The sequence below is a fragment of the Symphalangus syndactylus genome, chromosome 8 (genome assembly GCF_028878055.3).
Source record: "Symphalangus syndactylus isolate Jambi chromosome 8, NHGRI_mSymSyn1-v2.1_pri, whole genome shotgun sequence".
In the NCBI taxonomy this organism is placed as follows: Eukaryota; Metazoa; Chordata; class Mammalia; order Primates; family Hylobatidae; genus Symphalangus; species Symphalangus syndactylus.
In genome coordinates this window covers 135,785,174-135,810,853 of record NC_072430.2, presented here as the reverse complement: position 1 = coordinate 135,810,853, position 25,680 = coordinate 135,785,174, and the positions used below count along the sequence as shown (strand labels likewise).

At 37.4% G+C, this 25,680-nt stretch overlaps 1 protein-coding gene across 2 annotated transcripts in view; it reads right to left on the bottom strand.

Moving 5' to 3' along the window:
- PSMD1 (proteasome 26S subunit, non-ATPase 1) overlaps positions 1–25,680 on the bottom strand; it is a 113,609-nt gene that overhangs the window by 19,620 nt on the left and 68,309 nt on the right. For both annotated transcript variants that reach the window (XM_055290947.2, XM_055290948.2), the window contains exons 17-18: positions 11,312–11,426; positions 3,909–4,025 (exon numbers count right to left, since the gene is read on the bottom strand). In XM_055290947.2, the coding sequence (XP_055146922.1) occupies positions 3,909–4,025; positions 11,312–11,426 (232 nt within the window). The remainder of the gene's footprint in view (positions 1–3,908; positions 4,026–11,311; positions 11,427–25,680) is intronic.

The window sequence follows — 25,680 nt, the reverse complement described above, 5'->3', positions numbered from 1 at the left end:
TGAAGTAGCACAATATATGAATATTTATACTAAGTAGGATAAATGATAATGAATTAATAATTGCATCCAAATGAGTCTTTAAAAACAAACAAACCTCTTTGAGTTTTCAGAGCTTTTTGGATTCTGTAATGGTAGATAAAGGGCTATGAACACACACATATATATGTATGTCTATATATGTGTGTATATATATATCTCTATATATACTTTTTTTTCCCCTTGAGACAGTCTCACTGTGTCACCCACTACTTACAAATGTGTTATGCTATAAAATCATATATACAGTGATTTATTTTAGAACTGCAGGAGCTTAATTCTACTTCCAAAGAGGGTACTTGTCAATGATAGGAGAAGCTTTCCTGTACCAGGCCTTAGGCCAAATAATATTGGTAATAGGAACACCAGATTCTATATTTACAGTGTAATATTTTGATGTGAGTTTATATATGATACTTAATATGTACATGTTCAAGTAACTGTTAATGGTGATTTTTTTGTTGTTTTTTAGAGATAGGGTCTTGGGATGTTGTTCAGGCTGGCCTTGAACTCCCAGGCTCAAGCGATTCTCCTGCCTCAGCCACTGTGCCCATCTTAATGGTGGATTTCATTTAACAAGAAAAACAAAAGATAGATAATTTAATAAAGAGGAGAGTTGGGTTTTTTGAGCAAAATAGCTCCAAGGACCTAAAAAAGAACATTACCCTTGTTAAATGTGAACCTTTGATCCAGGGATGTGTACATGTTCCTGGGTTTATGTTGTGAGCATGAGCTAGTGAGAAACTGAGAGAAGCAAAGCAAAGATGTACTGGAGATACTTCAACTAAGAGGGCAATGTGTGGAGCTAAGTGTTTGGGATGTGACATATATTAATGGTTACATAAGACATTTCCTTTGGAAATTTCCATTGTGAATTTCACAAAATATCTGAGAAATTTCTCTTTTGAATTCCTTTGAGAGGGGTTTATAATTCTTGATGAAATTCACATTTGATCTTTATTTTTGAGCCATTTCCACTTTATTTCATGGACTGGTTTTGCAATCTTGCAATTAAGACTCTGTAGCCTTGAGAATCTACTCCCCTTCAGAGTTTCTCAACAGATTTTTCTTTTCGGCAACATGCTGTATACCATCCCCAAAATGTCAATTTTGTCTTGTTGGCAATTATCAGACAAAGGAAAGATGATATAAACTGTAGTCTATGAAATTCTTTATCACTTGCTTAATAACAGAAAACAATGAAATTAACTTTAAGCCTTTTTTTTTTTTGAGACAGAGTCTCGCTCTGTCGCCCAGGCTGGAGTGCAGTGGCGCAATCTCGGCTCACTGCAAGCTCCGCCTCCCGGGTTCACGCCATTCTCCTGCCTCAGCCTCTCTGAGTAGCTGGGACTACAGGCACCCGCCACCACGCCCGGCTAATTTTTTGTATTTTTAGTAGAGACGGGGTTTCGCCGTGGTCTCGATCTCCTGACCTCGTGATCCGCCCGCCTCGGCCTCCCAAAGTGCTGAGATTACAAGCGTGAGCCACTGCGCCCGGCCAACTTTAAGAATTCTTAAGCTGAGTAACAACTTCGCTCTAAAGAGTAGTGTTTCCTGAAATAATTTTTGAGTTTCACACAGTCAATTTTGCTTTTTTAGTCAGTGGTATATACATTTACATTTATCTATCCAGTTTATATTAATGGCAAAAGCTACTAGCTGTGACTTCACTTTGACATTTTAATCAGTGTCTAAGATTCCGATACAATCTGAAGATGGGAGTGTGCCCCATGTATCTACACCAGGTAAGACTTGGTTCAACAACAGTTCCTGGAATGATTATCCAACTCCTAAAGGACTCTGCCGTTTTTGGAACAGATTACGATTGTAAAATCAATGAAATCCTACAGCAGAGGATGGGAGGACAGAACATTTGTCTTGCTGACAATACAAGTAATATGAAAGCAACATGTGGGGTCAAAGTGAATGTCTATGTATTACTGTTAGAGGAGGTGCATTCCATGACCAAAATTTGTTTCTTTAATGACACTACTCAGTTGCATAACCTCCAAAAGCTCAGTTGAAGATCAGAAGCAGAAATAAAATATGTAAAAGCTACTCATGATAGCTGCTATATTTAAAAACAGAAATGTGGTGTTTGGAAAGATGTTTATGTTCTAGAAGATGTAGTGTATTAAGTAATATGTTATAAGAACAGGATGAGAAGCCAGATTCTATCTTTGTAATAATACAATTTTTGAAAGTCCTGAAAATGATTTTGAGACAGAAAGAGAAGCACTAAATAAATGAAGCAAAGATGACAGCAACTGTTTAGAACTTGAAATTTATTAAACAAAGCTCCATAAAATTAGAATAAATAATAAATAAGTTCTGGAAATTTTTCTTTTCTCTACCTCCTCAAATCTACTTTGCTGAAAATGAGGGTGGTGGTCTATATTTGCTCGATGAGGCATAAGACACAATGCCAACAGTTTTTTCTGTTGTTAATTTTTCGACTACTTCCCATTATATGAGCAGGATTAATTAATACATGGATACTAAAGTCCCTAGCTTTAAGAATTAGAAGATCTGAAATTGCTGTGCAAGCTATACATGTCTATTTAGTATATCAAGCATGCTAATTTTAGTACATGTATTAAAAATAAGATACATGCATTTTCTGTTTCTTAGTAGAATGAGAAGTTTTGGCGGAAATGACAAGATACATGAGATATCAAACACTAACAACCTGAGGACTGAGAGATTATCATGAGATAATTTTATTTTATTTTTTGAGACAGGGTCTTGCTCTGTCACCCAGGCTGGAGTGCAGTGGCACAACCACGGCTCACTGTAGCCTTGGCCTCCTGGGCTTAAGTGATCCTCCCACCTCAGCTCCCAAATAGCTGGGACTACAGGCGCATGCCACCATGCCCAGCTAATTCCTTTTTAATTCTTTGTAGCGATGGGGCCTCCCCCTATGTTGCCCAGGTTAGCCTTGAACTCCTGGGCTCAAGTGATCCCCTCACCTCAGCCTCCAGGAGTACTACGATTATAGGAATGAACCACCGTGCTTGGCTCATCAGAGAATTTTAAAACAGGTGTCTCAAAACTATTATGGAATGTGGGTGTGGATTGTGGAGGATATGTGAAGAGGATCTCTTTGGGGCAAGCTGGGTTGTGAGTCTTTCCCCCTCACTCCAAGTTTACAGAACAGGGGTTCAGAGGGTCCATCTGGAGTGTCCAATATGATCAGGGGCTGCTGTGCACTGAGGCATTAGCTATTAGCTGAGGTACTAGCACTGACAGCCTATTATATTCCTATCCAGAAGGGCAAAATGTGCAAGAGTGTTTCTGTGGAGCAGATGTGGGTCAAGTGGAAAAGAAAGCTGTCTTGGAACCATTTGGAACTCCACCCAAAAAGATCGCCTAGGAGGGCAATGACATTCCAAAAGAGAATGTGGATGTACTCAATTCTAAACTAAGATGGTATGTACGATACAAAGTGACTGCAGGCTTTTTTAAAATTACTTTAGAAGGATATATCAAAAAAGTCATGGACTGCCTGAGTTTGCATCCTGTATTATCAGAGGAAAAAGTTATCCCACTGAATACATTTTAAAAGGACAGTGAAAGGCAAAAAAAAAGAGTTCATTTTATGATTTTAACACCCCAAGACTTGTCATTTTTCAAGCATGGTTGTATACTTAAATTAACAAAGGGAACATTAAGTCTGTAAAAAATACATTTAAAGGGCATTACATATTTAAAGTTTCCCCATTCTCTTATACTCTAAAATGCTCTCTTTACTTTTACTTTCTGTGACTTCAGTGTTCACCATATTTGAAGTAAAAAATGTCCTCAAAAGATGATAAGTTACTAAAGAAAAGCCCAAACCATCTCTCTTCCAGGGAATTTCTTTGTTTGCTCACCTTTGGACAAGTGATTTCAGTCTGCTGGATCATGATGAGAGCCGAAGCTATGAGTGCCCCTTGCCTCACGTAGTTCACAGGGTCGTTTGTCATTGGTTCTAGCAAATTAATGGCTTCCTGAAAGAATTTAAAAAAACAAACACAACTTTTAAATAAAGTTGATATGGCTGAACTTTCAATTTATGGTCATATGCCATATAACAACATTCTGGGAAATGACACACTGCATATATGATGGTAGTCCCGTTATAATGGAGTTGAAAAATTCCTATTGCCTAAGTGACTTATTGATGATACTGGCCCTGTGTAGGCCTAGTATAATGTATGTGTGTCTTAGTTTTTTACAAAAAAGTTTAAGAAATATAAATAAATCATTTTGCAAACAGAGAAAACCTTACAGAACATAAAGAAAAAATATTTTTGAACAGTGGTACAATTTTTTTTTTTTTTTGAGATTGAGCTTCGCTCTTGTCACCAAGACTGGAGTGCAATGGCATGATCTCGGCTCACTGCAACTCCTGCCTCCTGGGTTTAAGAAATTCTCCTGACTCAGCCTCCAGAGTAGCTGGGATTACAAGTGCATGCTACCACCCCCAGCTCATTTTTGTATTTTTAGTAGAGATGAGTTTCACCACATTGGCCAGGCTGACCTCCTGACCTCAGGTGATCCACCCACCTCGGCCTTCTAAAGTGCTGGGATTATAGGCGTGAGCCACTGCGCCCACCCAGGTTTGTGTTTTAAACCAAGTGTTACTATAAGAGTCAAAAAATTAAAAATAATTAAAAATTTATAAAAAAAGATAAGCTAAGATCAATTATTGAAGAAAAAAATGTATAAATTTAGTAGCCAAAGTGTATAGTGTTTATAAAGTCTATTATAGTGACAATAGTGTCCTAGGCCCTCACATTCACTCAATACTCACTCATTGACTCACCCAGAGCAAGTTCCAGTCCTACAAGTTCCATTCAGGGTTAAGTGCCCTAAATAGTTATATGATTTTTTATCTTTTATACTGTATTTTTACTGTACCTTTTGTATGTTTAGATACACCAATACCACTGTGTTATAACTGCCTATTCAGTACAGTAACATGACGTACAGGTTTGTATTCCGGAAGCAACAGACCATAACTATCTATGTTTGTGTAAGTATACTCTATGATGTTTGCACAATCACGAAATCGCCATTTCTCAGAACATATCCCTGTTCTTAAATGATGCTCAACTATATCTACTGTCACTCTAAGTCAATATTTTCATCCAACAGCATAGTAAGAAGTTAATTAACAACTACGTGAATGGAATAGTTTAGAACTGGTTATGCTTTACTTAAATTTCAATATAACTGAGGGTAAGTGAAAAGGAAGCTTTAGAACCTGAGTGCTCTTGTCTTGAGGTAAGAGGTCATAAAAATTTAAGAGAAAATGGGATTAACATTTGATAAGCACCTATTACTTTTCAGACACAGTACTAGGTATTTTATGTATTATCCTATATAATCCTCTTACTCCTAAAACAAAATCCAGCACAAAACAATCTTTATAAACAAAGAAACTGAGAGTTAGAAAGGTTAAATAACTTGCCCAAAGTCCAGTAAGTACTGATAGCAAACCCAGGCCAGTCTGAATCCAAAATTTGTATAATTCAACCTCTGTCAGGCTGGGTGGGCATGGTGGCTTGTGCCTGTAACCCCCGGCACTTTGTGAAGCCAAAGTGGGCGGATTAATTGAGGCCAGGAGTTTGAGACCAGCCTGGCCAACATGGTAAAAACCCCTTCTCTACTAAAAATACAAAAATTAGCTGGGCATGGTGGCGGATGCCTGTAATCCCAGCACTTTGGGAGGCCAAGGAGGGCGGATCATCTGAGGTCAGGAGATCGTGACCAGCCTAGCCAACAAGGTGAAACCCTGCCTCTACCAAAAATACAAAAAAAAAAACTAGCTGCACGTGGTGGTGGGCGCCTGTAGTCCCAGCTACTCGGGAGGCTGAGGCTGGAGAATTGCTCGAACCCAGGAGGCAGAGGTTGCAGTGAGCCAGGATAGCGCCACTGCACTCTAGCCTGAGCAACAAGAGCGAAACTCTGTCTCAAAAAAATAAAAAAAAAAAAAAAAAGAAATAAACCTCTTTCAAATATTAGTGTAAGGTTGGGTGCGATGGCTCATGCCTATAATCCCAACACTCTGAGAGACAAGGTGGGAGGACTGCTTGATCCCAAGAGTTCAAGACCAGCCTGGGCAACATAGTTGACCCTGTCTCTAATATAAAAAAGAAAAAAGAAAAATAGTAATAAACAAATATTAGACTATGGTAACATCTCAGATGATTTTATAAGACCTAATTTTAAAAATTAAATCAAGACAAAAAAAAAAAAAAACAAAAAACCCAAATTTTCCAAACAAAAGATTTTACTAGCTAGTAGAATAGCAAAACAAATGAAATCATAGACTAGAATTGATTTCATGGTTGCACTTCCTAAGACCACAAGTGATGAGATTTTCCAAAATATTTATCAGTATTTCCCCAATATCCTATTCTTCAGAATATCAGTTCTATGAAAAAAGAAGTCCTTTATTAAATAAGTTTGGGAGTTCAGGAATACTGTATATCTATCACCTCCTCTTGCAGATACAAAATACATGTATACACTGTATCAAAGGTTCTAGGAATGTACATATCATAACAAAGGTTCTAGGATGCCTTATTATATACCACTCAACTGTTGTTTATACCAGCATTTGTCCAATGTATTTGACCAAAAACTCTTTTGCCCCATGTAACTTCTATTCACACTCTGCAGGACCTTTGGGAAGAGCCACTTTAAAACACAATGTTCCTGGCCGGAGACAGTGGCTCATACCTGTAATCCCAGCACTTTGGGAGGCTGAGGTGGGTGGATCATGAGGTCAGGAGTCTGAGACCAGCCTGACCAACATGGTGAAACCCCGTCTCTACTAAAGATACAAAATTAGCTGGGTGTGGTGGCGGGCACCTGTAATCCCAGCTACTGGGGAGGCTGAGGCAGAAGAATCACTTGAACCCAGGAGGCGGAGGTTCCAGTGAGCCAAGATAGCACCACTGCACTCCAGCCTGGGCAACAGAGCGAGACTCTGTCTCAAACAAAACAGAACAAAACCCACAATGTTCCTTTAATCTGTCATGAGATTAGAGTTAAAGCAAAAAAAAAAAAAAAAAATACAAAACAACAAGAAAAACAAACAACCCCACAACATCCCTTACAAGGTCCTTAGGTAGGTATAAATCTGGGATGAAAGAGTAATAGGCTTGTAAGATTATCAGGTATCTATTAATTTGGTAGGATGTTTCTCAAGTATCCTTCATTCCAAGACCAAGGAAAAGAATAAACTGAATCCTTTGTTGGAAAGTGACTTTGGATTCCTCTACATGTAAACTTACATATATATATTAAAGTTAGAGCTATTAACAGATAATACACAGCAGATATAGGTATTCTTTCTCCCTACATTACTGAAAAATGTAATGACACTGTGCACAGGGAGTATGTTTTTCAAACATATTGTCAATATTCTTTATGAAGTAGTCATGATAAAAATATAACCAAATTTCCATCTTAGAAGGTAAAAGACAATAACCTGGTCTTTGAGGTATGTAATACAACCCCAATGGTATATTTTAGAATAAACAGATGTTTCAGGTTCTTAAGAAATAAAAAAAAAAAAAGTCCCAAACCAGTTAGATAGGTACTGATACCTAGATCACATAAATTATCTAGAAACAAAGCAGGCTTGTTTAGTATGAGTAATAAAAAAATTTTTCATTGAATTAACTTGTCAGATGCTGTGTTTCAAAGAACATTTGCTCCTAGATACCATATTAAGTTCAGAATAATCTGAAAAGAAAAAAGAATCTAATTTACATTTAACTTATGAGGCCTGACATAAATGTCAACTTAGGACTTGAGGGGGGAAATACTTAGTAAAACATACAACTATATTCTTCCTTTGTTTACAGAACAGATGTGTTGTAGAAAAAAAATAAGGCCAATTTCTATAACTACATTTGATATACCCAATGACATCTCTAGTAAAGCTGAAGATATATTCTCATGTAAGAAATCTCCCCCAAAATAAATTAAAACACTTAAAAAACTGGCCGGGCATGGTGGCTCATGCCTATAATCCCAGCACTTTGGGAAGCTGAGGCGGGTGGACAACCTGAGGTCAGGAGTTCGAGACTAGCCTGGCCAACATGGTGAAACTCCCGCCTCTACTAAAAATACAAATATTAGCCGGGTGTGGTGGCACATGCCTGTAATCCCAGCTACTCAGGAAGCTGAGGCATGAGAATCGTTTGAACCCAGGAGGCGGAGGTTGCAGTGAGCCGAGATTGCACCACTGCAGTCCAGCCTGGGTGACAGAGTGAGACTCCATCTAAAAATAAATAAATTAAAAAAATAGCAATAAAAAACAAAACTCTGTAATGACAGAGATGATGTCCAACTTGGTCACCATCATATCCTTTAATGATCTTGCCATCCATCATTCATGAAACAAACAAAGCTTTAATTTTAGGTTCCAGCAGTGAACATTATATTCTCAGTGATCTTACATTTCGGCAAAGACAAACAATAAGTAAGTGTAAAATATATCAGGTGGTGGTAAGTGCTGTGAAGAAAAACAAAGCCCAGGCAACACAGCAAGACCTAGTCTCTATTAAAAATAAAAAAAAATTAGCCTGGTGTGGTGGTATGCATTTGCAGTCCCAGCTAATTGGGAGGCTTGCTTAAGACTGGGAGATTGAGGCTGCAGTGAGCTCAGTGAGCTATAATAGCCCCATTGTACTCCAGCCTGGGTGATAGTGACAAGAGTGAGACACTGTCTCAAAAAAAAAAAAAAAAAAGAAAAGAAAAGAAAGAAAAGCAGGGTAAGCAGACAGAATAGGATGAAATACTGGAAAGGAGGGATGTCTCTTTATAAATTTTTACACAATTGTTGCCATGTGTAGTGAAAAATAGCTTTTTTTTTTTTTTTTGAGACAGTATCACTCTTGTTGCCCAGGCTGGAGTTCAGTGGCATGATCTCCACTTACTGCAACCTCTGCCTCCTGGGTTCAAGCAATTCTGCCTCAGCCTCCGGAGTATCTGGGATTACAGGTGCCTGCCACCACACTAATTTTTTGTATTTTTAGTAGAGATGGGGTCTTGCCATGTTAGGCAGGCTGGTCTTGAACTCCTGACTTCAGGTGATCCGCCCGCCTTGGCCTCCCAAAGTGCTGGGATTACAGGTGTGAGCTACCGCGCCCAGCAAGTTAATTTTTGTATTTTTAGTAGAGAAGGGGTTTCACCAAGTTATCCAGGCTGGTCTCAAACTCCTGATCTCAGGTGATCCACCCGCCTCGGTCGCCCAAAGTGCTGGGATTACAGGCATAAACCACCATGCCTGGCCTTTTTTTTTGAGATGGAGTTTCACCCTTGTCCCCCAGGCTAAAGTGCAAGGGCATGATCTTGGCTCACTGGAACCTCCACCTCCCAGGTTCAAGCAATTCTCCTGCCTCAGCTTCCCGAGTAGCTGGGATCACAGGTGCGTGCCACCACGCCCGGCTAATTTTGTATTTTTAGTAGAGTTGGGGTTTTGCCATGTTGCCCAGGCTGGTCTTGAACTCCTGACCTCAGGTGATCCAACCGCCTGGGCCTCCCAAAGTGCTGTGATTATAGGTGTGAGCCACTGTGCCTGGCCAAAAATAGCTATTTTTATTCCCAGCCTCAATAATCTTTCATGTGACTAGAAAAACTTATTTGTACACAATACCAATACTCTTTTTTTTTTGAGACAGAGTCTCACTCTGTCACCCAGGCTGGAGTGCAATGGCAGGATTTTGGCTCACTGCAACCTCTGCCTCCTGGGTTCAAGCAATTCTCCTGCCTCAGCCTCCTGAGTGGCTGGGGTTACAGGCATGCACCACCATGCCTGTCTAATTTTTGTATTTTTAGTAGAGATAGGGTTTCACCATGATGGTCAGGCTGGTCTCAAATTCCTGACCTCGTGATCTGCCCACCTCAGCCTCCCAAAGTGCTGGGATTACAGGTGTGAGCCACAGCGCCCGGTCCACAATACCAATACTCTTCATTGGAAAAAAAATTCAAGGAAACTAAAATTTTTAGATTCCTGGAATCAGTCCATAAACTTACAACTATGTTTTGTTTTGAGTTTGGACAACAGATGATAAAAAAGTGACTCCTTTCTCTCTGATGTAAAGGTACTGGGAGCATAGCCTTACTCTCAGTCTTATACATACACACTTTGTTAAAAGATTCATTTCTGGGAGGTGGCCAAGGTTTGTGCATATGTGCTATGAGAGCCAAAGTGTCATGATTATGTCACTACTGTGAATTATGAATACTTATTATTTATGCAATAGCATATTTCTTTATGAATCTCATGATGAATTATGTTTTTGAATCATCACCTTGCCCCATTCAACTCTTTTTTTGTAACTTTTGAGGGCTTAACAAATACCAGGTTACCTATTAAGGTTAGATATGAGAAAACAGGTAAATAGCACATCAGTGATTTGCTTAAAACAGAAACGTTATCAAATCACCTGATTTTGGTGGCTTCGGATGAGAACTTTGTTTTCCAGAATACTAATTATACAAATTAAACATGTAAAATAATCATATAAAATAACCTGAGTAGTTATTTAACAACAACAAAAACTATTTTATTTTCCTCTTCTTCTTTTTTCTTTTTAAGAAATCAATAGGCCAGGCACAGTGGCTCATGCCTGTAATTTCAGCACTGTGGGAGGCTGAGGCAGGAGGATCACCTGATCCCAGGAGTTTGAGACCAGCCTGGGCAACACAGTGAGACCCCTTCTCCACAAAAAATAAAAAAATTAGCTGAGTGTGTTGGCAGTGGGCAGTGTTCCTGCCACTGCACTTCAGCCCAAGCAACAGAGCAAGACTCAAAAGAAAAGAAAAAAGAAAAAAAAAGCCTGGTGCAGTGGCTCATGCCTGTAGTCCCACCACTGTGGGAGGCCAAGGTGGGTGGATCACCTGAGGTCAGGAGTTCGAGACCAGCCTGGCCAACATGGTGAGACTGCGCCACTGCACTCCAGCCTGGATGAAAGAGTGAAACTCCGTTTCAAAACAAATAAACAAACAAAAACAAAAACAAAAATTTCAAAAAGAAATTCAAAAGCATTGTCTCAGTTACAGCTATCCAGGTACTGTGACGATTTATTCTTAAGCAGCTCTGGGCATTCCAGCATCGCAGAATGAGGGAGTACTGGGAAGCCTTGTACGGCAAGTTTAGTCTTACAGATCACACTGCACTTGTATTTTTATAGCTGTTACATAAATTCTGTGGCGAGGGAAAACAGTCTGGCGCCAAGAAAGAACTGACTCCATTGGCTGTGGGCTTTACCTTGTTTCCTGTACCAGCACAGCAGATCCCCAAGGCCATTGCAGCTCCATAGCGCACATGAGGGTTGTAACTCTCTGACAACAAAGAGACAACACTTGGGCACTGTTCAGGGGTTCTGATAAGAAACAGAAAACGAAGCCACTGTTATAGGTAACATATTTTAAGTTAAGACAGAAGAGTTTTAACCAAGTTGTTTTTGAAAGGGTTATAGGAAACAATGCGCATTTAAAACATAAATTGCAGAATTAAAAATCTTTCACAGAGTTCTAATTATTGATAGAAGAAATCTGATCTTCAATATTCAGAGAATATATGTACAGAAAGGGGACTCCTTTCTCAGTATAAGTGAGTCCTCAGCCATAGGTCTGGATTCCAGTTATTCTCTGGTACCTCCTCCATGGCAGGAACAACCATGTGGGGGGTAGCACACTGCTCTACATTTATTTTCCTATTTCTTGGTTACTTTGCATTTTGTTCCAGAAGACAAAAGTCATTTATAGTAATTCCTGGACATTTCCTAAGTTACATGAAAGATTTAAATCCCCCAGTGTTACTTTAGTTGAATAATAAACTGATAAAGAAGCCTTGATAATGAAGAAATTCTGACTTCTGCATTTTTGCTTTAGCAATTATTTTTGTATTGATAAGAAGAGAAATTATTTTTCATTCTCTCCATATTTGCAACAAGATAAAAAATAGGACAAACTTGACTAATGGTATACCTGACCCCATCTTTTAAAAGATGATCCTGGCTGGCACAGTGACTATCCTTGAGGAGCAGCAGGACTAGGGTAATAACTAGAAGAGAATGTAAGGAGAGCTTCTGTAAGGCTGGTAATGTTATGATCTTGAAATGGGTACTGGTTACACAGGTGTATGCAGTTGTGAAAATTCATCAAGCTGTGGACTAATGATTTTGTGCATGTTTTTGAATGTATATTAAACTTCAATAAAAAGATTGTTTTGCAGCCATGAAGAATGAAATCCTGTATTTTGCAGCAACACGGATGCAGATGGAGGCCTTTATCCTAAGTGAATTACGGCAGGAACAGAAAACCAAATACTGCATGTTCGCACTTATAAGTGAGAGCTAAACACTGGGTATTCATGGACATAAAGAAGGCAACAACAAACACTGGGAACTGGAGGGAGGAGGGAATGGTGCTGGGTTGAAAAACTATTGGGTACTATGCTTAATACTTGGGTGACGGGATCAACTGTCCCACAAACTTTAGCATCACACTATATACCCACGTAACAAACCTGCACATGTACCCCCAGAATCTAAGGTAAAAGTTGAAATTACAAAAAAAAGAAAGAAAAAAAAAAGAAACTAGGCTCTTTCCTACACTTTGAAACAGCACATACCGCTCTAGATTTTTCACCATCACCAAACATTTACTGAGACAAAACCAACACATATAAGAATGTGTATTAAAGGCAGGCACGGTGGCTCATGCCTGTAATCCCAGCACTTTGGGAGGCCGAGGTGGGCAGATCACTTGAGGTCAGGAGTTTGAGACCAGATGGCCAACATAGTGAAACCTCCGCTCTACTAAAAATACAAAAATTAGCCAGGCATGGTGGTGGGCACCTGTAATCCCAGCTACTTGGGAGGCTGAGGCAGGAGAATCCCTTGAACCCAGGAGGTGGGAGGTTGCCGTGAGACAAGATCGCACCACTGCACTCCAGCCTGGGTGAGACAGCGAGACTCGAGGAAAAAAAAAAAAATATATATATATATATACACACACACACACACACACACATGCATATATATAAAAATATATATAAAATATATATTATACATAAAAATATATAATGTATAATATATAATACATAAAATATATAACTATATAATATATATTATACATAAAATATATAACTATATAATATATAATACATAAAATACATATTTATATGTATATATATAATACATAAAATACATATTTATGTGTATATATTATACATAAAATACATAACTATATAATATATAATACATAAAATACATATTTATATGTATATTATACATAAAATACATATTTAATGTATATTATACATAAAATACATATTTGCATGTATATTATACATATTTATATGTATATATTATACATAAAATACATATTTATATGTATATATTATACATAAAATACATATTTATATGTAAATATTATACATAAAATACATATTTATATGTAAATATTATACATAAAATACATATATGTATATATTATACATAAAATATATATTTATACAATATACAATATATAATTATATTGTATATTGTATAAATATCATATAATATATATTATTTATATATAATTATATAATATGATATATATTATATATAAATATGTAATATATATTATATATATAAAAGTGGCAAAGCGGCATAAACTACCTAAGATATGAATGCTAAGGAGAAAAAAATATCACAGAAAGAGGTAACAGTGATCAGGAGATGAATTCACAGAGAATGCAGACATAAAGTGACTTTGAAAGTATTGGAAGAATTGGACAAATAATGAAGAGGAGTATAGGCATCAGGGTAAGGAAGTAAGTCAGGAAAGGTCTAGAGATTGGAATTCACCTGGCTTGTCTAATCTGAACACAGTCAGTGTTTTTGTAGCACATGTGATAAAAAATAAAAGTGGAAAGGCAATTAAGAGCAAAATGATACAGTGTCTTGAATGTCAGGTTTAGCAATTTGCATTTTATTTTGCAGATAAATGGAATGATGATTTAGAAAGATTAAGGAGATACCTGTGAACAAGACAGGTTAAAAGCATGAAGTGGAAAAACCAGCAAGAAAACTATGTCAGTAATTCAAACCAAAAAAATAAAATTCATAAACTATTGGCCCAAGGGCCCAAACTGGCCCGTAGCAGATTTTATTTGGCCTACATACTTTAAAAAAATTCAAAATAAGTTGTCAACATTTAAGATGGGAATATTTCACATTAAAACCCAAATTTCCAACTTCTCCAGAAAGGCTGTTTCAAGACCTTCATAATTCCTAGGGCCCAGGCCCTGAGTTTGGAGGTTCTACCCTACTTTCTTTTAAAAATACTAAAGTGAACCGAAATCCTACACTGAATATAATTTATATGTAACTGTATAGAAGTTGATTTGCATTTAATTAATTGACATTTTAGGGTTTTCAGACATTTAATTAAAACATTTATTTATTAAAAAGGCGTTTTAAAAAAAGACTATCCTGTTATGAATGAAAACAATTACCACAAGCCAACTCAAATCTATAATTCTATGTTGGAACTGTCCTCTAGCGTCAAACTCCAGAGAGTGGTGAATTCAAATTTCAAAGGAATAGAATGAAGTTTATGAAAACTGTAACTGTTAAAATGAAATTTTGCAATAAGGGAAGGTTAGATTATTTTTCCCTACAATAGAGTCCGTCACTCTTTCTTGAGAATGTTCTCAGTTTGCCTAAACTTCCTTGTATGAATAATTTGGAAATAATACTAATTGTCACTAGTATTATTAGAAACAATACGGGAAAAACAGTACAGTGGTGTGAAAAAAGCAATATATTAGAAAACTAAAGATCTAGGTTCTAGTTCTAGTTTTGCTAAATTTGTTAGTTATGTGACATTAGACAAATCACTTGGGTTTCTCCTTTATAATTAGAGATAGATTTTCTTGACTGTTTTCCAGGAATAACAAAAACCAGACGAACAAGTAACTGAAAATATAGTAATAACATGTATGCTATCAGTTAATATGTACTGAGAAAAATAACAATAAGTTATATAAGAGGGAACCATGAAGTCTAAAACTCATGTTCTAGTTCCTGTTTTGTCTCTAAATAGTTGGGCCAATTTAGACAGTGTTCAATTAACCAAACATTCCAGGGTCCTTTCCTCATCTGAAAAGAGGAAGAATGGGACTAGAAGTTCTGTAAGTCTGTTCCAACTTTGCAATTCTATAGCATTTAAAAAATGAACCAATTATTATAGGTTTAAATCAATGCCTATTATAGGACAACTTTTCTTCAATGAGTAACATTCCAATGAAATAAAAATAAAATTTAAAGTGATATTACACCAAAGAGGCTACTGAAAAGTTATTCTAAAACTTGTAGTTGAAACTACCATTTAACTTCTATTTTCACTCCTATAAGGCTAAGAACTTAAAGCTCCTTCCATAATTTGATACCCAAACTGTCTAACAAACTCACTCAAGTGTTTTACCACCTAATTAATTACCAATAAAACCACTCTAGACAGCACAAGGGCTGAGACTATATTTTCTATCTCCCATAATTTATTAGCACAGTGCCAGGTACTATAGGTAAAATAATTTTTATTACTTAATAAGAGACAAAGTTAAACTAAATTTACATTTAGAGACTTACACAAGTATTTTCTACGAAGTTCAAGGCCTAATGGTTAAGCACTAGGAAATATACCAAGCTCTTTGCTGTTCCACTTTTGCTTTCTCCCTTAAACTTATAATTGAGCTAGATAATCAAAACCAGGGAAAACTGACATACCTGTGAGTATTTCTTTCTAAGGCTAATTGAGTCTTCAATGGGCACAATTCTGATAGCAGAGGGATAAATGTTGTTGAAAAGGAATGAACATTGGAAAGTGAGAAACAAGCTTGAGGAAAAGTAGGTAGAAAAGCCATATTGATTTTGTGTAGAGGAATAATAAGATAACACTAGAAATAAAAAATCAGGACTACTAGCGTAATAACCACTTGGGTACATGGCAGGAATCTGAGCTTTCTGAAGAATCCTCTCTATCTTTCTCAAGACCTGGTGGCTGGGTCTAGTCAGTCATTTTTTTTTTTTTTTTTTTTTGAGACGACGTCTCGCTCTGTCACCCAGGCTGGAGTGCAGTGGCGCGATCTCGGCTCACTGCAAGCTCCGCCTCCTGGGTTCACGCCATTCTCCTGCCTCAGCCTCTCCAAGTAGCTGGGACTACAGGCGCCCGCCACCACTCCCGGCTAATTTTTTGTATTTTTAGTAGAGACGGGGTTTCACCATGGTCTCGATCTCCTGACCTCGTGATCCGCCCGCCTCGGCCTCCCAAAGTGCTGGGATTACAAGCGTGAGCCACCGCGCCCGGCTAGTCAGTCATATTTATTGAGTGATTATTATACACAACATAGTGGGTTTAGACAATAACAAACATTTGGAAAAACTCGGTCTTGGTTTAGGCTCCCTCAGGACTTAGGTATGTGACTATCTGCCAATTGTCTGATACAGCGGTTCTAAATCTTTTTTGGATCAGAGTCTCCTTCCTCCTGTCCCTCTAAACACACAGATAACACATAATTTTGGGAGTCGAACCTTTACATGTAACATAAGGGAATGTATCCCGAGGCTTTAAAATCTAGTTTATACAATTATCATGTAAAGAAAATGAAAAAACAACTTTGTTGCTGTTTAGTATTACTATACTTGTGGTTCATCATAAGGTATAATATAATAGGCAGCAGTAAGTAAAAACTTTGCTTTAATCCTAAGTACGTAATTCAATTTTTAATGAAAAAAATTGTAATTTTCTGCTTTAAAAAATGAAATGCACACCAAAATAAGCTAACTACATTCTAATTTGTTTTTTCAACAAAATTTCTTGGCTTGTAACTAAAAGTCATCTTGCCAATGTTAATATTTGTACAAGCCTTCCACAGAGCAGGAATTGTGCAAGGGCATATGCATAAGTCACTGCCATATCATTGGACCATAAACTGCACATATGAATTTCTTTCTTTCGACATACTGGCTTTTAAATATTATTTCTTTATGAATATTTTGTGCAACCTCAACATTAAATCATTAATAAATCAAGATGCTTTCAAGAATATGGTGTCTTTCCTTTCCTCCTCTAATCCATCTTTACTAAAGGAGGAAAAACAGCAATATACATAGATAGGCAGAAACACTATTCTAAATGGGACTATCACAGAGGGAATTCTTCTCCCCTGACCCCAGGGAACTACCTGAAAGCGGTCCCCCATCCCCCAAAACCATAAATTATGCAATCAAATTTTCCACATTTAGACACATCAAGGGGGTCAGCTTATCCAAAGTGCAATGGACAAACTGTGCCCTGGGAAAACCACCTTTGTGGCTATGTGCCTATAATGCTAGGTAAGAATTCAGAGGGAATTTTTGAGGCTATAAGCCTCAGGATAGTCCCTTAGTAGAATAATGAATTTATAATTCTCATTAGGTAAGTGCCACAGTGTTAGAGGATTAACTCAATACACAGCAATTAAGAATATATCTGCCCCTGTCGCTTGAGTCCAGGATTTCGAGACTAGCCTGGCTAACGTGGTGAAATCCCGTCTCTACAAAAGCTACAAAAATTAGCCAGGTGTGGTGGCGCGCATCTGTGGTCTCCGCTACTCAGGAGGCTGAGGTGGGCTTGAGCCCAGGAGGTGAAGGTTGCAGTGAGCTATGATCACGCCACTGCATTCCAGCCTGGGTGACAGTGTGAGACACTGTCCCAAAAAAAGAATGTATCTGTCCCAATTTAATTCCCTTGTACTCTAACAACAGATTCCAAATAATCTGAGTAGTAATCTGAAATTCTAAGTGCCTATTGGATATCTTTAACCAAGTATACCACAAACCTCAATCAACATGTAAAAACCCACAAAGAAAGGAATAAAAAAGGGCATCCCTCTCCAAGTTGCTTCTCTTCCCGCCATGACAATTCATTGACATACCTAGGAAACTCCTATCTTTAATCATTCTGTTCTCTCACTCTCCACATATAATCTGCCACCAAGTCAAGAGAACCCCTTAAATCTTATTTCTGTTTCCAACTGCCTTGTTCCAGTTCCTGATCACCTCTCACTGGAAATAACACAGTGATTCCTCAAAGGATCTCTTTTCTTGACCTCTCTTCCATTTGTTGTGGTAGACAGAACAGACGCTTAGAATCAGAAAGACCTGGATTCCAATTCTACTGCTGCCATTTATTAGCAGGGTGACAATCACTAAATTTCTCTGAGCCTTAATTGCCTTACCCATAAAACAATACCTGCTCCTCCTTATGTATGCTGGGGAGAGTCGGTGGAGTAGTACTATCATCACTGAAATCTAGATGCGTAACCAGAAATTGGCTTTAGATCAGAACCAGAAATTTGGCTACTAATATTTGATGTCCAAAGGTTTATCAAAATATAAAACAAGCTGAATATTAAACCTAGAAAGCTGGTTACATTTAGGGTTCAGACCTCCAGAATTTCGTCATCAACTTGTTAGGGAACTAATGGCATGCAGAATACTTATCAATTTGCCCCTTGGCTGCAAGGGCAGGATATTCCAGGGAAAACTGACTCACAGGAAAGAGCTTATCCTAAAATCTGTCTTAACATTTAATTTATTTTGTCATTTTTACTTGTTATAAAAGAGTAAATAAAAGATAACATATATACTATTCTTAAACCAACCACAAAACTCAAGTTCTTTTCTTTAGTAGAAAAGTCTTCTGAAAGGGGATAGAAGTTAGACTTAAGTTTTGTTTCCTAAAAGGCACTAACAATTTCATGAGGTTTAGAAAAAAATTTGCCTGAGAACGAACATAAATACCAGGAGCCTAATGCAGAACTTTACCTAGTTGATTGCAATAAAGACTGAAATAGACTGTGAAGGCTATAAACTCAAAAGCATATAAAAAACCTGACAGTGTCTCAATCTAACAACAGTTCCAACTCTGACACATTCTTTAGAAAAAACAAGTGTTAAGATAAAGAATGACAAATTCTTTATTAAATTAGTTTAGACATTCAATCTTTTCAAGAGTACAGTAAAACCATAATATTCTTATATGTTTACTTCAATGTTTCAGCAGGCAACTCTAAAAGGACAAAAAACCTTTCTAAGCAATGATTGGAATGCAAACATTCACTGAAAGCAAAACTCCTGCACATTAATCTTTATATACACACACAGAGAGATATATGATATAAACTTTTAAAGGAACAGTTAATAAATGATAAAATTGTATCACCATTTTGTAACATATAATGAATTAATAGGTCACAGCATGATTATCAACGACTGCTAACATCATGAAAATGGAAATAACTGTGTGTAGTGCCAGCCCCACCACCCTAAAAAAAATTTGAATGTGATCAAGCTTCTAGATTCAACTATCAATTTACAGGAAATATGAAGCACCAAACAACGCATTAAACTACACGTAAAGATGCAATCAGCAAAATTCATACCATGGGAAACAAAACAGAAATAACAACCGGGTTCTTCAACAAATAAACTGCAAGGAGGAAGAAAAGAAAGAAAAAGAGGGCAAGGCAAGAGATGAAGAGAGAACCTACAGGTTAAAAGAAAATACATTAAATCATTAGTAACAATCCACTAGGCTTTCTTTCAGTTATTTTCAATAATTCTGACATTCCCTAAACTTTTCTTCAGTATAAACATTTGCCTCCTAGATAACATCACGAAATAATTCCTCCAGTTTGTTGTAATACCTTGGATCAGCATTTATAACAAAGCATTTAAATGACTAATCCTTAATCAGCAATAAAGCTTATTTCTACATCTCCATAAACATATTCAGAAAAACTGGCCAAGCACAGTGGCTCATGCCTGTAATCCCAGCATTCTGGGAGGCCGAGGCAGGAGGATTGATTGCATGAGCCCTGGAGTTCAAGACCAGCCCGGGCATTCCCGCGAAACCCCATCTCTACAAAAAATACAAAAATTAGCTGGGGATGGAAGGTGCATGCCTGTAGTCCCAGCTACTTGGAAGGATCACTTGAGCCCAGGAGGTCAAGGCTGCAGTGAGCTGAGATCACACCACTGCACTACAGCCTGGGCAACAGAGTGATGCCTTGTCTCCAAAAACAAAACAAAACAACGTATTCAGAAAAATAAATGTTGAGAAACGGTCAAGTCACAGGAAAAACAGTGGACTTTATTTTAGGGGAAGGCAGTGGAGAGGAAAGAAATCAATACTTGGTAGACCATTTTATTAGCATAGAATGTGTTACCTATAACTTAGCTCTTTCACATGTTTTGATATGTTATTTAAAAGTATATTTAGAAAAAAAAAGTCTATTAGACAATTATAAATTTGCCAGTTGCATGTTTACTCAATGACAGAGCTACATGTTGTGGGAATCTGAGCAACTTTTCTTGTTCTCCTTTATTTTATTCTTTGGCTAGTTTATACGACTTGTAATAATAATAAAAAAACAACAGTGCCATTGGCCGGATGCGGTGGCTCACCTGAGGGCAGGAGTTCGAGACCAGCCTGGCCAACATGGTGAAGCCTGTCTCTACTAAAAATATAAAAGTTAGCCGGGTGTGGTGGTGGGTGCCTGTAATCCCAGCTACTTGGGAGGCTGAGACAGGAGAACTGTTTAAACCCGGGAGACAGAGGTTGCAGTGAGCTGACACAGTGCCACTGCACTCCAGCCTGGGTGACAGAGTGAGACTCCGTCTCAAAAACAAACAAACAGTGCCATTACAGGTAAAAAACAAAGAAGTAGGGGAAAGATATTATGCTTTTTTGAATTTTGTGGCATAAAACATTTTCAGGGAAAAAGCTGAGAAAGAAAACAATTTTCTTTCCCAAACATACTTTTGTTCTTCGTACCTCCATATTCTAAGCTACTGCTATTTGTAGCTTTTAACTCTATCAGTTTAGTATATAGTGAATACATGTAACTTACCACAAGAAAAAGCAAAAAACAAAACCACAGACTGTGCCACAAACGTTACGAATTTAGTGAAAGAGAATTTATTTGTTGTCATCCTCCTGGACTTCAGAAAACTAAAAATTAGTATACTTTTAGGCAAGCTTTTGGTACATTTCCAAAAAGACTAATACTTTTCAGGTGCTGCTAAAATGGGCGAGGGAGAGAATTTTAAAGATGTAAGAAGAAGAGTCACAAGCCTTATACAAAGAAATTGCTGTGTTACTATAATAGAGCTCTTAAAAATCTCAGATTGCATTCCTGGACCTAGAGAAATCTGTAATATTCAAAGTTGTAGCATTATTAGCACACTTGTTTCCATTTCTAATCAGCAAACAAAGAAAAGTCTTGCAGTATGAGTGAGCTGCCATCAACTTATTGCTATTTATTGAGAACTTTATTGGTATTTCTTTGATTTTTATAATAATGAACATAAATGTACTTTGATTCTCAGAAAGTTTAAATCACTTCTGATATTTAAACAAGTATTCTAATGATAAAAGTCTATTTCTAATAGCTGATTACTGTGATTACTGAGGATATGCAGAGTTGAGCAAATCTACTCCAAAAGATATTTGGGTTATGATCATCAACTATAATTCCAGGTATAGCAGTCTTTTGATTAAAGGACATCACCATTTTATGACATCAGGTTGTACTCCAGAGTTTCAATGGCAAAAAAATCTTATTCTTTTGTTCTGGCAATAACCTGGCAAAATTGTCTAGATCAACTTTTACACAGGAATCCAGTAAAAAACTTAACCACAGGAGGGCTTAAAGAAGAAGGTGCTGTATTTTGGTAAGAGAGCACTGTGGCATTTTAAACTGTCTGCCTACCACACCCCCACTCCTAGACTAGCCGTGACAGTAGAGATGGCAGCCTATCACACTCTTGGTACAGGCTGCTAATGCCAGAGGAAGCAACACAGACTTCATATACATATGAGTTGGGATCAAGAACCTAAGTAGAAGTCAATTGTGGAAAAGAATGATAACATGATCCCAAAGAAGGATAGAATGGATGAAAAGAAAGACATTTTGAGAAGACAGAGAAGGGAGCTTGTTTCTGATTTGTCAAAGTCTTTCATTAAAATAACAGGCAGTCAGGAGAGAACGAAGGAGTCTAACGAGAACAAATTAAGTTTGAAATAGCTATTCTTATAGTTTCAGCTCTTTCACCGATCTTGTCAAAGAGAATGAACATGAGAGGAATGAGTAAAAAGAAAGCTGAGAAATAATTGAGCTCCATTGTAGGTCCTGTTGAAGTGAGTTAGTCTTAGCTCTACCATATCTGTACTATAGTTACCAATATACTTGTTTGCATCCTCCATAAAATTATAAATTACATGAGGACAGAAAATGTTTACCTTATTCATTAATGTATCTCCATGAGCATATGGCACTTAGTAAGTACTTCACAAATGAATACATAGCGGATACAATCCCTGTCATGTTAAACATTCCTTAATGGTTACTGTTTAATAGGTATTATGACTGAGAAGTAAAAAAGTGTTCTTGGCTGATATTTAAGCTGTCTTCCTAGACCTATAAAGAATATTAGATTGCCCTTTTCGGTCAAAGACAGAATCTGCTCAATAAATTAAAAAGGCACAGGGAGAACATTCAATTGTCTTAGAAAAAAATGTGCCAATTAGGTTTTTTTGGTTATTACGGGATTAGAGGCTGAGTCTGACCTTGAAGTTAATTTAGTAAGAGTTACTTTATCCGAAGTTTTTGGGAAAGGAAACATTCTACACAAATGAAGTTTCCAGATATTAAAAACTTCACTCTACCATTAAGAATCATACTTTTATATTTCTTATTATTTGGATAGAAATATTTAACAAATTCATTTCACATTTATTTGCTGAATGAACATGATCTAGCCTTTTCTTAAGTACACAGAAGTTATCACTGTGCTATCCATCATTATGCCACATAAAATGCTATCAAAGGGCGTGGGGTGCGGTGGCTCATGCCCGTAATCCCAGCACCTTGGGAGGCTAAGGCAGGCGATCACTTGAGGTCAGGAGTTCGAGACCATCCTGGTCAACATGACAAAACCCCGTCTCTGCTAAAAATACAAAAATTAGCCAGGCGTGGCGGCAGGCATCTGTAATCCCAGCTACCTCGGAGGCTGAGGCAGGAGAATTGCTTGAACCTGGGAGGCAGAGGTTGCAGTGAGCTGAGATTGTGCTACTGCACTCCAGCCTGGGTGACAGAGCAAGGCTCTGTCTCAAAAAAAAAAAAAAAAAAAAAAAAAAGGCTACAAGCCTCTACTTTGAGTAGACCTACATGTTTATACATTTAAATTCTTGTGTTTTTTGTTGTTGTTGTTTCAGTTGACCCTGTTTGCTATTATCAAAGTGCTTGTCCACCTTTTAACTTGTTACTCAAATCTGGAGTAGGCAGGGAAACATGTTTATTAAAATTGTCTCAAGTGAATTTATCACTCAACATTCTTTTGTACTATCTACATCTACCACCATGTACAAATGTTATTTTCATTAAAGAAGGGGGAGAGGCAAAGTTTTGTGTGTGTGTATACGTCTGTGTGTGTGTGCGTGTATGTGTGTAGAGAGTAAAAAGATATGGAGTGGGAACTTAGAGGCTACTTTTTACTTAAAGTGCTTAGGGTTTTAGAGCACAGGTTTAGTTATTTGCTGAGACTCAACTATCCTTTTATATAATTATTTATTTATTATTATTTTGCTTTTTTCTTGATTCTCAGCTATGCTTCCCATAACTTGAGATTGCCAAATAAGTAGCTGTTCTAACTAGTTATGTTCCTTAGCCATTAAACACACTTAAAAAAGCAAAAATAAAAAAAATCCCAGTACCAATCTTACTTTTATAAGTTGAGGCAAAAAATGAGTGAATGTGAGTGAAAGGATTAATACCGGCAAAATACAATAATGACTGCATTTTTATAATATACTTAATATTTAAAAAATTTTATCTATAAACAAATCAATAAAGGCTTATTTCATACAAGTCTTTTCACTGGATATAATGGTGCTACTATTTTCAATCTGACATTACTTGTTTTGCAGATCCCTACCTGCCTTCATAAGCACAGATGTCAAAGTGTAACTTACAACTAAGCAGTATTTAAAAATATTTTCTTTTCCTTCCTTTTTTTTTTTTTTTTTTATCTTGGAGACAAGATCTCATTCTGTCACCCCATGCTGGAGCGCAGTGGTGTGATCTCGGCTCACTGCAGCCTCGACTTCCCCCAGGTTCATGCAATCCGCCCGCCTCAGGTCTCCCCTGACCCCCAACCCTCACCCCCTTTGCCGCCGCCCAGTAGCTGGGACTACAAGCGTGCACCACCACACCTGGCTAATTTTTGTGTTTTTTTGTAGAGATGGGGTTTTGCCATGTTGCCCAAGCTGGTCTCTTCTAGACTCAAGCAATCCACCTGTCTTGGTCTCCCAAAGTGCTGGGATTACAGGCATGAGCCACCGCACCTTGCCTTAAAATATTTTCATATTCCTGAATAGAAATTCTGGTACATTAAAAAACATCTGATTTCTCTTGAATATTATTTCATCTAGAATTCTTCACAAGTGTTTTTTCTAATATAGTAGATTTTGAGTTTTCAAAAAAGCAGCAAATACTGAATAAAATCTGAAGTGCTCAGTGGAGCTAAAATGAACTAAGTATTTTCCAATAACATTCAACATGAGCAAAGGAATACAAATTTGAAACAAGGGCACAAATGCCATCACTGATTTATAAGTAATTAATTTAAAAATATGCATCTATAATGATCTTTTTTTTTTTTTTTTCTTGAGACGGAGTCTCGCTCTGTCGCCCAGGCTGGAGTGCAGTGGCGCAATCTCGGCTCACTGCAAGCTCCGCCTCCCGGGTTCACGCCATTCTCCTGCCTCAGCCTCTCTGACTAGCTGGGACTACAGGCGCCCGCCACCACGCCCGGCTAATTTTTTGTATTTTTAGTAGAGACGGGGTTTCACCGTGGTCTCGATCTCCTGACCTCGTGATCCGCCCGCCTCGGCCTCCCAAAGTGCTGAGATTACAAGCGTGAGCCACCGCGCCCAGCCCTATAATGATCTTTTAAAAGGAAACCTTGAGAATGCTGAGGTTCTAATACTAAGCTAGCCTTATAGTTAGAGAAAACTTAAACAGCATAACTATTAAGATTTAAACACCAATTTTCTGAAATAAGGCAAAAACGTATTTTCATTACTTGTATTTTCTCCAATGTAAAATCTATGGGGAGAAAAAGCTGTGAACCACTCCTAAACCCAGAGATCATCTGTTTAAAAATAAGCAGTAAAAAAGTTTCTGCTAAAACCTATGTATACATGTAGAAATCAGGCCTTTCTGTGCTCTTCTATATAAGGTTGCAACCAGAGCAGATTAATAGTGTTCCACAGCAAAGGCACAAAAGCTAGATAAGAATCTTGTTTCACTGCTAGAAATCAGAACTGTAGAAATCACTACAGGCTTTTAAAAGGGCAGAATCTTCAAAGAATGAAACCTCTAAAATAGCTAGATTATATCTTATTTTTTCTCAAATGCGAAAAACAGCTCAGGTGTAATCCCACACAAAACTATCTGAAGCTAAAATAATCAAGTTTATTACAGTCCCCTCAAATATTAAAGAGAGTTCTTAAAAATATAACTTGAATAGGGGCATG